This window comes from Rattus norvegicus, chromosome 20 (assembly GCF_021556685.1).
Source record: "Rattus norvegicus strain SHRSP/BbbUtx chromosome 20, alternate assembly SHRSP_T2T, whole genome shotgun sequence".
NCBI classification, from domain to species: domain Eukaryota; kingdom Metazoa; phylum Chordata; class Mammalia; order Rodentia; family Muridae; genus Rattus; species Rattus norvegicus.
The window spans coordinates 10028007-10043203 of record NC_141553.1 but is presented as its reverse complement, the minus strand read 5'-3'; the positions used below and the strand labels follow the sequence as shown (position 1 = coordinate 10043203).

General features: G+C 50.2%; 2 protein-coding genes across 7 annotated transcripts in view; one reads left to right on the top strand and one right to left on the bottom strand.

Annotated features, from left to right (window-relative positions):
- The window catches only part of Ubash3a (ubiquitin associated and SH3 domain containing, A), a 66389-nt gene extending 62657 nt beyond the window's left edge, over positions 1–3732 (bottom strand). The window contains exon 1 of the mRNA XM_087597426.1: positions 3495–3732. The gene's annotated coding sequence lies outside the window, so the exon portion shown is untranslated. The remainder of the gene's footprint in view (positions 1–3494) is intronic.
- The window catches only part of Tmprss3 (transmembrane serine protease 3), a 37533-nt gene that overhangs the window by 9297 nt on the left and 13039 nt on the right, over positions 1–15197 (top strand). For 2 of the 6 annotated variants that reach the window (XM_087597424.1, XM_087597421.1), the window contains exons 1-6: positions 6554–6674; positions 7064–7208; positions 9936–10046; positions 10956–11072; positions 11411–11534; positions 13834–13959. In XM_087597424.1, coding sequence (XP_087453550.1) covers positions 7115–7208; positions 9936–10046; positions 10956–11072; positions 11411–11534; positions 13834–13959 — 572 coding nt within the window. In that variant the 5' untranslated portion in view covers positions 6554–6674; positions 7064–7114. 6 annotated transcript variants of the gene reach the window in all.

Below are 15197 nucleotides of genomic sequence, written 5' to 3'. Positions count from 1 at the left end.
ATGCACAATTGGTTGCTTTCAAGCGCCTTAACCACTTTCGCATAAGCTACTTCCAGGGTGCCATGATCTTTAGCAGAAAGCAAGATATCATCCATGAAATGAATCATTCTTAATTTTGGGAATTGGTCACGTACAGGCCGTAGGGCCTGTCCTACATAAAGTTGACACATAGTAGGACTATTTGCCATACCTTGAGGTAAGACCACCCACTGATAGCGCTTATCAGGTTCCTCATTATTCATAGATGGCAAAGTAAATGCAAATCGCACGCTATCTTGTGGAGCAAGAGGGATAGAAAAAAAGCAATCTTTAATATCAATAATAATAATAGGCCATTCAGCAGGAATGCTGGAGAGTAATGGTATACCTTTCTGTATGGGACCCATTATTTGCATTTGAGAATTAATAGCTCTTAGATCATGTAATAACCGCCATTTTCCTGACTTTTTCTTAATAACAAATATGGGCGTATTCCAAGGTGATCTGGATGGTTGAATATGTCCTAATTGTAATTGTTCGAATACTAATTCGGCAGCAGCAATTAATTTTTCAGAGGATAGAGGCCATTGAGGAACCCATAAAGGCTCCTCCGTTTTCCATGTAATGGGTATTCCCCCCTCAACGGCCCCTAGGAAAAACCCAGACCCGTCCTGTCATGTTTTTGTTTTGACAGTACTGGGTCAACTCGTCCTTGTAAGTTCTTTCCCAGACCCTTTCTAGGCACGTAACCCATTTTTGCCATCATATCCTGGACTTGTGGGGAGTAATCATTTGTCAGTCTCATGTCCAGCTCTACCAAAACATCTCTGCCCCACAGCGTTACTGGAATGTCTATAACATAAGGAGTGATCTTTCCTGATCTCCCTTCTGTATCTCTCCACGTCAATTCTTTTGAGCTCATTAAAGGAGCCATTTCGTACCCTAAACCACGTAGGGCCTGAGACGATGTTTGTGTAGGCCATCTGGGTGGCCAGTCATGAGCAGAGATAATACTACGATCTGCTCCAGTATCCAATAGACCAAGGAATGAACGTCCCTCCACAGTCAATGTTAACATTGGACGATCACTCAGTTCCAATGAGATAAAGGCAAATCGGGAACCTGTAGATCCCAAGCCCCTATCCCTTCTAATCCTATTTTCAGCAGGAAAGCGCTTATGTAAGCTGGGCAGAAGCAGCATTTGAGCGATTCTGTCTCCAGGGGAAATGGCAGTGACACCCTGGGGGGAGGCTACCAGCACTTTTACTGTACCTAAATAATCAGGATCAATTACTCCGGGCACAATCTGCAAACCGTCCAGGGCAGAGGAGGAGCATCCCAACAAAAGCCCAACTGTATCTTTAGGGAGGGGTCCTCTAAAATCTGTATCTACAGGCTGCACTCCCATTTGGGGGGTCAGTACGAGTCTGGTGGTGGAGTGGAGGTCCAGTCCTGCGGAGCCTTTAACGGCTCTCCTCGGTCCTTCGGGTGGCGAAGGAAAGGCCAAGGCCTCTGATTGTCCTGTCCTTGTCTGTCGCCCTGCAGAGCCCCATATATTTGAGGGCCCTGGGGACGTGGGCCCCGTTGTCCGTTTTTTGGCTGTGCACCACCATATCCTGTCACTAGGGGTCGGCCATCCAAGTCTTTCACAGATTGACACTCATTTGCCCAGTGGTTTCCCTTCTTACATCGTGAACATAGTCCAGGCTGCTTGGATCTATTGCTAATTTTCCCCTTACTCCTTTCAGGGCACTGTTTTCGATAATGCCCTTTACGGCCACATTGGAAACAGGTATCCGTGGTAGTGGTTTTCCCTAATTGTACCACAGCTGCCGCTAGACCAGCATTAGTCAATGGTCCTCCCAGTTCCCTGCAGACTTTCATCCAAATCTCTAAACCTTTATGTTTGTATGGTGTTATGGCATTCCTACATTCTTTTGTACATTGCTCATATACCAGCTGTTTAATGAGCGGCATGGCTGCATCAGGGTCTCCGAAGATCTTGGTAGCGGCCTCTACCATGCGGGCCACAAAGTCTGAAAACGGCTCTGTAGGTCCTTGCAGAACCTTGGTAAGGTTCCCGGAGACTGCGCCCCTATTAGGCAGTGCTTTCCATGCCTTGATGGCTACTCTTATTAATTTGGCTATAAACTTGCTCTGGATAACCGGTCTGGTCCAGAGCGAATCTCCCTAGACCCAATAGCATGTCAGCATCCCAATGTCTCTGAGGGTCTGCTCCTGAGGCCAGATTAATGGCGGCCTGAGCATTAGCATGTTCAAAAAGATAAGATTTCCAATCCAAGTATTGACCTGAGGAGAGGCAGGCCTTAGCCAGACTCCCCCAATCCCCACGAGTGAGGCAATACCTAGCAAGAGCCTCAACTTGAGCCACAACAAAAGCTGCACTGACCCCATAAGTTCTAACCGATTCTGCCAATTGCTTTATAGTCTTAAAGTCAACGGGTTCATGATATCGTTGCCCATTGGCGTCCAAAAATACTGGGAAACTTAATCCCATTTCTCTCCATACCTCTGGGCAAAAGGAAGTACCTTTTGCAGGCCTCGCTATGCTTTTATGTTGAGGGTTGTACGGAGGTGCGGTTGGTATAACTACCTTTTTGCCTAATTGTCTGCCTCCTTGCCACGTGGTGTTAGCGTGTGGCCAGTCCGGATCACATCTCTCCCCCTCATACTGAGCAGCCTCTTCCTCAAGGTCAGCCTCACCATCCTCACTAAGCTTTGACTCATCTGACATTTCTAAAGTCAAGGCTTTTAAGGAGGGATATATCTTATCTATTTCCTGGTCCTGATTATCTCCTTTTTTTTATCTCTGCCTTCTCTCTGTTCCTTTTGTCTCCTTTTCTTTTCCTTTCTTTCTTTGGGACCTTTTCTCCCTCTGACATACTTTCTTGATGCTCTGCAAGGATTCTCTGACCTGTTCTAACGACTTCCTCACGTCGCTTATCCTCTAAACAAGCGGACTATTCGCCAAAGAGGCTTTGATCCGGGTCTAAGCTTGCCCTCTGTGGCTTCTTTATCTAGATCCCTTCCCAATTTGTCCCATGCTCGCAAGGTAAGAGATCCTGACACTATAAACCACGGAGCACAACGATCGCATTCATCAAGAAAACTTGACAGGATTTTCCTTTCAACTTTGAGCTTACGCCGATTAAGGAGCTCCTGGAGAGCTGTCAGGAGTGGGCTGGAATGTGAGCTTTCCATACTCAATGAACTTATTTACAAGCAGTTTTTTAGCAAGCTGGCCTGTTTCTTTATACCCAACTCCGTAGCCTGGCACCTGTTGGCTACTCCGAGCAAGTGCACTCCCGTCCAGGAAGGTGGCAATTCAAAAGAAAGCAAACACACAACACAAAGACGAAAAGAAACAAAATTATAAAACCTGCCCACAAAGGATCAACTTGAAACAACATCGCTGCAGACCGCAGACCTTTTAGCCTCTAACCCAAGGCTCCCATCGTCTCTGCTCACCTCCAGAGAACTTTATGGTCCCTTACCGGGAACTTTTCCGACGTCGCTCCTCCTGAAGCTGAAGAGTTCTGAGATCCACGAGGATGTCCTCGTCCCCGTACGGGCCACCACTTTGTCGCGCCCATCTCGTCCGGCAAGGAAGACGCAACACGGTTGGATTCTTCTCAACAGCCTTTACTGCAGGAGACCTTCTTTGTTGATACAGGGAGGCGGCGGCAGCCAGCCCTAAGTGTTACAGCTCCAAATGTTACAGCTCCAAGTGTTACAGCTCCAAGTGTTACAGCTTTAAGTGTTACCGCGCCGAGCGGCTTGCCGCTCGGCTTATATACACAACAGTATGCTAATCTTCTTTCAGGGATTGGTGGGGCACGAGTCACCCCACTGCCATCCCAGCTACTTGTCCTCCAGAGATTGGCGAGGCATGAACTCCCATTTAGCATAGTACCGCCCCAGCCAGACTGACATCAGGTGCAAAACTCCACGCATGCTCAGTAGTGTTGTTAGGAGGGCGCCAGATTCACCTCATTATCATACAGCTGTCGCACCGCTCCCTACACACATACACCCACACACATGCACAAACACACACACACACACCATACCTCATAAGTTACAGTCCGTCTATAAAATTTTCATCACAGGAGAGGTTTTGTGAAGTGTGTGTGGACAGGGGCTTCGTTCCACCTTACCCTGAGAAGAAACAAGTAAATATGAGGTCTGATAAATAGCTCCATTCAAATATGGGTTTTCTCTCACAGATAATAATTTTTGAGCAGGCACATTTATATCCACAATATATTGAAATATGATAGGTTTTGATTCATTTCTCTGTTCACCCAGAACGTGAAGCCAGGGTAGCAGAATGGTGAGTTTGAGGCTAGCCTGGGCTACACATTGAGATGACTCATAAAACAGAAGCAAGGAAAGAAGGGAGGAAAGAAGGAAGGAAGGAAGGAAGGAAGGAGAGGGGAAGAGGGAAGAGAAAGCTCATTCATATCAGTCAGGAAACCCTCTAGCTGATTTATTCCTCTCCTCATACCTTAAGAAAGCTGTCTTTCCAGTCAGGCACAGGAAAGAAACTGGTTCATCTACAAAACTCACTGGAGAGAAGAGACTTATCTTGCCAATGCTGCTGAGGGGGCAGGACCCGTCTGACCTTCAACCTGCATCCTGTTGGTTCTCAGTTAGCGATGTGTTTATTCAATACTGTTTGAACACTTACATTCACAATCAGCTCTTCCTGGTTCCGGTCACTGTGGGGGCCATGACAGAACATTCTACATGATCGTCTAAGATGTTCCTCCAATCCATGGAAAGAGAAGAGAGCTTCAAGAGCTAAGTCTGCTGCCATGGTTCGTCTTGGGATGGGGAGTATAGTCAGAGATAAGAAAGGACCTGCAAACATGGGGGGTTTCCAGTGAATTCAGACATTAAAGGGTGGGGTAGGTGGAGGCAGGCAGGAAAATAGTGACTTTTTTGAACCCCTCCCCCCCTCAAGTCTCACTACACCCGGATTGATCTAGAACCTATTCTGCAGCCCATTGGTCTCCAATGCATGATCCTCCTGCCTCAGCGTCTGGAGAAAGCACACCACTTGCAAATACCTCTTCAGCCGTGGCCAACAAACCTCTGAGCAATCATCACAGAGTGTAGCCATTGAGGCTCTCGCCTGCTGCAGCCTGCTCAGACCCTGTGTGTCTGTCCAGCCCTCACCCAGAACCTAACGTGTCTGTTCCGCTGAGCTCGCTCTCGGTTGTCTAGCACACAGGAAGCAAACTGGAATCCTTTCTGACACTGCAGGTTCTCTGAGCTACCCATCAGACTCCCTTGCCTCCTCTGGCTCTAGGCGTGGGGTTTTCCCCAGAGTGCACCCTCTCTCCTGGCTTTGAAGCCACGGTCGCCTACTATGAGCAACATAACCCTTATTTCACAAGGCTAATGCTATCCTGTTCTGAGGTCTCTACACCACCAGCACTTCGTACGGCCCAAGGCCACATAGTCGAACACAGATTCACAGAGCACATAGAGAGACCCTTGCACTCCAGAGACCTCAGAGCCCCTGCTCAGTGGGTGGCATCCTCCAGTCTCTCTCTTTTGTCCTCGGGGCAGCTGTAGGACTCAACCAAGGCTCAGTCACCTGGGTGGATGGCAGTGCCCAACAGAAAGTGCTGACCTGCCCTTCTGTGGGGCTGTCTGCTTGGCGCTGGGTATAGCCCCGTTGTTCGCCTTTGAGCAAAAGGAATGTCCTTGGGGCCTACGTTCTTCTGCGACGCTCCTATAATTCTGGCTTTGCTCATTTACAAGCTGTTCTGTCTCTGCGCCCATACTACCAGGGCTACCTGATAGTCACGTTCAGATTGAGTTACAGAGGCGCCACGGTGATGCCGCTGGCCTCAGTGACGGAGTCAGCAAGGCTGAGTGACTTGGTAGAAATATCTCCCTACTGGACTCCCCTTTGGCCAGCAGCTTACCCTCCTGCTTGTTTTTATAATGAAAAAGGAAATTATTCCTGCTTCCAAGGATGGCGGCTCCAGAAACGGTACGTAAGGGATCCAGGGGAGGCAGTGCTCTGAGGAGCTTCCCAGCTTCCTCACAGGGACCTACCAACCCTGGCCTGCTTGGGAGTGCCTCCAAAGCATATTCTCCGGAAGCTTAGCATTTACTAATATTATATTTTAAAAAAAGCAACCAAGGTTAGTTTTTAATGGCGAGTGGCTCCATGTGGAATGTGAATAAACACAACAGGTAGCCAGGAACGAGGCAGACATAGGCTCACTGTTGACACTCACCAGCCTTGGTGGGGAGGGCTCTGTGGACCTCAGCCTTGGAGGAAGCAGATTCCTAGAGCACCCTGGTTGTGCACTTGGGACGATGACCTGGGGCTCACCTGGGAGCACCTTTTGTTAACTGCGCTCGCTCAGCCCTCTCCAGAAGGTCTCTATCTTACCAAGCAGAGCCCTGTGTGGGTTTGGCCCAAGACGGAGGGTTTGGCCCTCGTGGAGGCTGCCAGCCACTCCTCACTTGGCTGGGTGGCCCGGGTCCCCAGGGCTTGGGTACTTTCATTTTCAATTAGGTCACGCTTGATGAGTCAGGGAAGGGCTGTGTCTGTGGGTCGCTACTAACTGTGTGCCGGCGCCCATTCCCAGGTGCTGCCTACATTTTAGGACACAGAAATTGAGTATCGGAAGGTCTTATGTCTATGACAGGTAAATCCTATGGCTAGAAAGAAATATCAAAACGTTGGACAGAGGACGGCTGTCTCATTCTGACGGCCATGGTTTTCTAAGGAGCAACACACTGTGACTTCTGTGTGACAAAAGGGCTTATCTCTAAAAGTGCCACTTGATTGGCTACAGAGAGGCCACCGACACCGCTGTCACTTGAAAGGAATTAAAATTCTGATTCCTGTCAGCTCTGGAAGCCACTCTGCTATTTACCGTGGTCTAGAGAAAGTTGTGTTCTCGGTAGACAGATACTTGCAACAAACCCACAGGGGGTGGGCTTCGTGTCCCACTGAAAGGATTTAAAATGGGACAGAGGCACCCCTGGTGCCCACACTCTCCACAGGGGCCAACCCTGCTCACCCCTGGCTAAGCAGGTGGAGGTGGAACCGGAACCCAACATCAGAGGCCCTGAGATAGTCACCATGGGGGAAAACGACCCTCCAGCAGCCGAAGCCCCCTTCTCCTTCCGGTCACTCTTTGGCTTGGACGATTTGAAAATAAGTTCTGTGGCACCAGGTAAGTGGGCCTTTGGGATGCGGGCCCTTTGCAGAAAGGGCGAGTGTGGCCAAGCATCTGGGACTGGGGGCGATCCCCTTGCAGTCTCTCACTCTCCTACTCAGTCTCTTTCTCTCTCCCAGCTCCCTCTGTCTTTCTCTCTTCCCCTCTACTTTCTCTACAGTACTGGGGATCGAACTGGGCCTTGCACATACTAGATAGGCACTCAAGGATTTTGCTATGACCCTCACCCTTCTTGGGCATCTTTCCATCACTAGCTGGACACCTCTCTTTCCTTATCTCGCAGAACTACGTAGTGAGAGGGTGCTAAGGAGGAACCTCTTTGGCTCAGGCACTTGCTACGTCTCAGCAGGCAGTGTGTGAGTGTACGGATGCATTTGTGTTTAAGCTCTCTTCTTGGGGAGGTCCTCAGGAGTTCTGGTTCACTCGAAAGAAGGTCAAATCTAGGCTAGGAAAACTCTGAGCCCTCCAGAAGTCCTTACAAACAGTGGCCACGGCCCTTCTAGAAAATTCAGGCACGCTGTACATCACCAAAGATTAAATGCCTGGCTAGATAGAACGAGTGGTCCAGCCACCCAAAGAAGGAAAGCTGGTTTTATGAGTCACATCTATTCAGTAAGCGTTCCCCGCCTGATGTCTTTTGCTGTGTGCTCTTTGTGCTGAGAGCTATCTGTCCCTTGCTGGTCCTGAGAGCAGGGCTCAGGAGCAATGGGAAGAATGACCCCTGTGTCTGGGTGAGGGTGGGAACTTGAAGAGTTCAGGCTGTAGCTCTCTTCTGCGTATCCGGGATCCCCGAAGGATTCTTTTTACGCTATCTGGGCTGCTGACAGAGTGTGAAGGACAAGGAAGAGGGAGTGGGTTTAGGAATTGAAAAGACGGGGTTGGGGATTTAGCTCAGTGGTAGAGTGCTTGCCTAGCAAGCGCAAGGCCCTGGGTTCGGTCTCCAGCTCCGGGGGGGGGGGAAGACGCCCCCTGGGTCTTCTAGCCCATGTGTGCTGCGGGAATGTTCTTTTGTTGGCTGTTCAGACTCCTTCCTGTTTGCCACCTTCCCGCACAGGGTGTGTGGAGACAGGACTCTGTGTGCAACCATGACAACATTTAGGATACATTTCTGGAAGCAACATTCCTGGGTCGAGAATTGTATCTGCTTTTGAGCTATGTAGATACATCTCCGACCTCACACAAACAGGAAGCAAACAAGACCCGCTCCCCATCAGGTACTGTGTAAGGAGCTGGCCATCCCTTCCACGGCGAGCACCAGTGGGTGTGGTGATAGCAAAGTCATGGTGATGTTAGGATGAATTTAAGTCCATTTTGTTTGTTTGTTTGTTTCCAGGGAGGCTGGGAGGTTTTCCTGCTTGCCAGTCCTTTGTGGAGCCTCTCTAGAGAGATATATTTTTATACAACACCCCAAGTGTCCTAGCTCAGCTTCTACTGCTATGGCCAACACCACGGCCAGAAGCAACCTGGAGAGGAAAGGGTTAGATCAGCTTCGCAGCTTACAGTCTGTCCTCTGGTGGAAGTCAGGGCAGGAACCAAAGCAGAAGCCATGGAGGAGCGAGGCTTCCAGGCTTGTTTAGCCAACGTTCTTATGCCATTCAGGGCCGACTGCCCTGGAGTGACACTACCCACAGTGAACTGGACTCTCCAATGTCCATCAAGGACAGGGATTTGTCACTCCCTGAACAGCAGGTGACCTCATCACCCTTGTCACTGCCAGCCCCCTTCCCAGCGGGCATTGACCCTAGTAGGTGGTTCCCACTAGAGCTGAAGAACCCAGAGTCTGGGGACCCCAGTCCTTGAGAGTGGCAAGCAGAGGTGTGGTTTGGAAGCAGACATTTACTGATCTGGGCATTGTGCTACTGGACAACCCCATACTAGGGCAGGGGGGAGGGCGGACAAGCTACCTATACGGCGGCCTCTGCTCACATGTGGCTAATGGTATGGAACAAAGACTAAGGGTGGCTCTCTAGGAGAGAGCTAGCTTGGGATGGTTTGAAAGAGCCCAGTGCCTTCTTTGCTTCAAGCACACAGTATGAAATCTCCACGTCCTCTTCCCCTTGGGACCTAGGACTTCCTTCAACTGTTCTCCCAGGGCCGCTGGGACAATATGCCACAGTTGGGTGGCTCAGTCAACGGTCTTCTTGTCTTCCATTTTGGAAGCCAGAAGTCTGAGAGCCCCGACGTCCATAAGGTCCCACTGCCATGGATGTACACAGGAAATTCTATGACTGTGCAGATACAGGCCTTTGGCCAATAGCCTTGGGGGTTCCTTGAATTGGGAACACATCACTCTGCTCTCTGCCTTCATTTTCCCACAGATGTATGTTCCCTTTGTCTCTTATCTTTCTTCTATGCATGTCTGTGTTAAAACTTCCTCCTCCCCGAGGATACCAGTCCTACGAGATTAGCAGCTGCCCTATGGACCTCATCTTAACTTCTCTTCTCTGTGGTCTCCAAGTAAGATCCCATTCTTGGTTGTTGAGAGTTAGGGTGTCAAGGGCTCCCGGTCAGGATACTTTTCAGCCCACAGCAATGGGACAGAGAGCTGGGTGAGAGAGACTGACCTAGACAACATGGTCATTCACCGAATAAAGTAAGCTGTCTTTGGGCCAGCATTTTCTGGGCACAGAGGGAACGCAGCACACATGGCTAGACTTTAAGTTTCCCACCACTCAGAATGGATGCTCCCCAGCTCTCCCACACCCCTATCCCTTTGGTTTGCAGATGGAGATGCAGTGGCCGCGCAGATCTTGTCCCTTCTGCCCTTGAAGTTTTTTCCGATCATCGTCATTGGGATCATAGCCTTGATACTGGCGTTGGCTATCGGCCTGGGCAGTGAGTACCATCTATTATTTAGTAGGCGCTCGATTACCTGGTCTGGCATTTAAACATGCATGAGACTCCCCCTGCCCCCACGCCCTTGTTGGTACTTGTTGCTGCCTGGCCTTAATTACTGGTGGCCGGTGTCCTTTTGGTTTGATGGCTATGGGATTTATCATCCTGCATGAATGTCAAACCAGTGTGGGAATAGGCAGGGGCCACTGGCTGTGCTCCAGGCTTTGCCACCGGGGTACCCGGCCGGTTAGAATTACTCAAAGGTAGCAGGTGAAACAGGACTCTGGGATGGGAAGGGGGAGGCTTGGGTGGAGCAGACAAAGCCTTCCATTCAAGTCATACCACGCGCATTGGCTATTTTTACAGGGAGGTATGTAGGGCTTTGGAGAAAGTGGGTCATGGGGAGGAAGGGGCTCTCTCAAGAGCCCATAGTTTCTCGTTTTCTCCTTCAAGTAACTGCAGCACAGGGCAGCTTATTTTGCCTCCTGCTCAACTGTGTGTTCCACAGTTCATTGGCTCCAGATCCAGAGTAAACAGAAGCGAGATGGTTGAGCAGTTGAGCGGTTGAGCGGTTGAGCGGTCTCATTTGGGGCTCCTGCTGATCCAGCTTAAGGCATTGACCCCAGCCGTGCAGTTTCATTCCCGACTTTGAATCTCTGAGAGTCTGAATGGCCCCTGTCTTGTGATTGCTGGAGGTAGCGATACTGTGGTTGTGGCAGCCCTGCCTCTCGGAGTTCAGGATAGGTGCTAGGCTGAAGGAAACAGGCTGCTGTCTGGGACGTAGTTTCAATGCAGGTTTCATTATTAATGGGCAAGTTCAAGGCCACACGGCAAAGGCACACAGCTGTCGGGGCTGGGCACCGAAGGGGTCACTTGCTGGCATTCTACTGTCCCCTCCCTTTTTCCTAGTCCACTTCGACTGCTCTGGGAAGTACAGGTGCCATTCATCTTTCAAGTGTATTGAACTAACAGCCCGATGTGACGGGGTCCCCAATTGCAAGGACGGGGAGGATGAGTACCGTTGCGGTGAGTCACGTCCTGTTCACGGAAGGAAGTCACAGAGGGTGAACACAAGCAGACGCCAGGCATAGCCAGCATCATGCCGTGTCCCCAGCTGGGACGTGGCTAACTTGGGTTCTTGCATAGAACTGTTATGCATGTTTACATGCTGAGCTGACGGTGGGTGGGTGGGTCCCAGGGTGCAAGCCATGGGAACTGCAGCAGCATCTTGTGGGGGAAGGGCTGCAGGTGGGGACAGGTCAGGTTAGAAGACAGGGATCGTGGAACAAGGAGCTGCAGCCTCTGCCCAGCCTCAGACCTTACTGGTAATCATTGCCCTCCCCCATCCCCCCATGCCTGGTCAGTGCGGGTGAGCGGCCAAAGAGCAGCGCTCCAAGTGTTCACGGCTGCTGCATGGAGGACCATGTGTTCAGATGACTGGAAAAGCCACTATGCCAAGATTGCCTGTGCCCAGCTGGGGTTTCCCAGGTGAGTCAAGGCCCAATGGCTAGGACATCAGAGCAAAGGCAGCTTGCTACGGGACAGTCTAGAGCTCTCTAGATGCACTGACGAGTTATACTTCATTCTTATAGCAACCTCGTGGCACGGGGAGCCATGCCTCATGGGGAGACAGACAAAGGCTCACCAGCTGGGTGACTCCAAGTCACACAGAGTGTCACATTTGAAGGGAGTTCTCAGGGCTAGATAAGAGACCTTAGATGCAAACGCTGTTAGACATTTAGAGCTAGGGAGGGCTGGAGCTCCATTGGTAAGAGGTCTACCCTAGCATAGCCAAGGCTGTGGGTTCTGTTCCAGCCCTGTATCCACCAGGCATGGAGACGCATGTAATTTGTAATTCCTGTACTGGGGAGGTAGAGGCAGGAACAAAGGGAGCTTCAGTTTGAACCGAAGAGTGAGTTCCTGCCCCCCACCCCCACCCCACCCCCCCAAAAAAGAAAGAAAGATCGGTAACAGAAAGCAAACAGTTCGTGCGCCCAGAGCTTCTGAGTGGAAAAGTAAATACTCTGGTTGGTGCTTTGCAACTTAGAGAGCAGATATTGGTTGACTGGCACCTGGCCATGCTGGACTTATCCTTGTCCACACACACACACATCCTCACGAGCCCCAAGGATATAATAATTCAAGACACCCTTAGCCCCGGGAGACCATCTAAGACAGCGTCTTTCCAGCTTCAGTGTTGGGAGTCAGCTGCTGCCTTTCCACACAGCTTTTGCTCAACTGTGGGTCCCCTCTCCATGGCCATCTTGACTCCTGACCCCTGCCTTGCTTCCCTGGAGGCCATCGATACTGTAGGTCACAGTTTACCACAGACAGGTTCCCGAGTTCCTACACTCGTCTGAGGAACTGAGCAAGATCGACGATCGCAAACTCAGAAGTATACCCTAGTTTGTTTTCTAACCCAGGAAGCAGGGCCCTCAAAGCTCCATGGCTACACACACCTTCTGTCCAGGATCTAAGCCAACGGGATCCTAGATGCCCCGCAGCTGAGGTGTCCCCAGGCCTGATTCCTCTGTACGCCATGCCTGCCTGGGTTCTGAAACCGGCTGCAACTGGATTTCAGTGACAGCTGCAAAGGTTACCAAGAGACAATGTTGGGAATTCTGTAGCTTTACTCCTTAAAGAAGAGGAGATTCAAATAGCATAAAACCCACGCATCATATGCACGCATCATATGCACGCATCATATGCACGTACGCATGCACAAGCCAGTTGGCTCAAATCTTGGTGTGGATTCAAGCCAGTCTTGTGAGGTTTGCTGCAATTCCTCCCTTAGAACAGATATTAAGCATCCGCCTAAAAAGGCCGTGGGAGCTCTGTGGTCATTAGGGGTAGGCGTGACCATGGCTATGGTGGTGGTCGCTGCAGCTCTAAGGTGACCCGTGGGCTCCGCTTGTGACACTGAGACTCCCTCTGCCCCAGCTCATTGCCCTGCCCATCTCCCCACGACCCCAGCAAAAGCAGGCTCCTTCACACCAAGGCAGCCAACTGCAGCCTCCCCCTGGGGGGAAATGCCTGGCTAGTATCTCGATGCCATTTTCTTCAAACCTGTGCTTGGCTGAGCATTGCACCGTACTTACTTGAGTCCCGGTGGCATTAACAGCATTTAGGTGCAATCCTGGGTGACAAACTGCTGGGTTAGTGAGAAGGTGGCCACCTGCAGAACACTCTGCTCCCCACCGACCTTGGGGACTCCTTAAACTCTGTATCCCTTCTCCCTCGATCCTCTACTGCTGGGTTTGTGCTCAGCCATTCTACTTCATTCTAATTTCTTTAAACCTCTCTTCCATACCATGGCTGTACATACCTGTTTCCCAGCATTGAGCTCATTTGTTTGGTCCCAGAGTCCTTGAGCCACTGCCTTCTTTGACAGTGCTAGGCAAAGTGGAACAGGCTCTCAAACATCCCCTTCCCCCTTCCCCTCAGGAGCTAGACATCTAGCTGGCTCCCCCTGAGGCGGCCAAATCACGAGCATCCGAGTGAGGTGGGTGGAGACCACCTAATTGGCAGGTCTTTCTTTGTGGCTGGAGCTGGGTGGGTGGAGAGGCCAGGGTGTGGACTGTGGGTCAGCAAGTGGGTCTCTAGGCCACAGTTAAACTGGAACGCCTGGCTAAGGTGAGTGCATTGTATGAGAGGAAAAAAAAGACTCTGATGATTTGCGGAGGGCCAAAAGGTCTCCAAAGCTTGTAACTTGTCGAGTGGGGGATGGGGGGTGGCCGATGTCTCAGTCACCATGACTGTTGGGTCTGGGTTTCCAATGTGCCCGCAGCTATGTGAGCTCAGACCACCTCAGAGTGGATGCACTTGAGGAGCAGTTCCAGGGCGACTTCGTGTCCATCAATCACCTCTTGCCAGATGACAAGGTGACCGCATTACACCACTCTGTGTACATGAGGTAAGCGGTCGGACAGATGGCTCTGCTGTCTACACTGGGGCCAGGTCACAGGCTGGGTTTGTGAAGCTGAGGTGAACTCCGTGAGGGGAAAGAACGTCACCTCCACAAGCAAGGGTGGAGCTCACTGCTGTGGTTAGAGCTGGGGTGGATAAGCTGGGGGGCAGGGATGAATCCCAACCCTGGAGAGTCTGGGTCAGTGGAGGCAGGGAAGGGAGCACAGTAAAGGAGCAGCAGTGACAGGTATGCCATTGAGCCACGTGTCTGCCTCACAGCAGGGTGTCACATATGTGTGAGTATGTACATGTGTGTGTGTGCATGCGTGTGTGTGGTGGGAGTGTGTGGGTGTATGTGTATGCAAATGTGTGTATGCATATGTGTGTGTAATGTGTATGTGTGGTGGGGTGTGTGTGTGTCTGAGTCTGTATGCGTGTGTATGCATGTGTGTGTAATGTGGTACGTGTATGTGTATGTATGAATATATGTATGTATATATGACTATGTATGTGTGAGTACATATATATGTATATGTGCATGTGTGAGTGTGTATGCATGTGTGTATGTCTATGTATGTATATGTATATATATGTATATGTGTATGTGTATGCATGTGTATATGCATGTGTATGGGGGGTGTATGTATACATGTTTGTGGTGTGCGTATATGTATATGTAAGTATGTTTGTATATATGTATGTGTGTACGTATGTGTGTGTGTCTGTAGAGTATATTTGTGTGTACATGCATGTGTATGCATATGTGTATGTATATGTATGTATATGCATGTTTGTATGTGTACATTTATATATGTTTGTGTGTATATATATGCATGCATGTGTGTATGTATGTGAGTGTGTCAATGTGAGTGTATGTGTGTATGTGTGTGTATGTGTGTAAGTGTGTGTGATGTAAGCAAAGAAGCAGGGAAGGGAAGAAGTTAAGACAGCATCCTTTGCAAACAGCTTTCACATTCACCAGTTGCTCCCCAAACCCTAGAACTCTGGGGGAAAAAAAAACTAGGTTCCCTTAGCAACAATCAGTTCTGAGAGAGCTCCCACCGAGGCTCAGGCTAAAGTAGGGAGCAAAGACCACAGGTGCTCTGAAGCCAGGCTTTCTTCTGACACCCAGGCCCCAGGTTGACGTGTGTGTGTGTGTGTGTGTGTGTGTGTGTGTGTGTGTGTGTGTGTGTGTAGAGAGAGAGAGAGAGAGAGAGAGAGAGAGACAGAGAGAGAGAGAGAGAG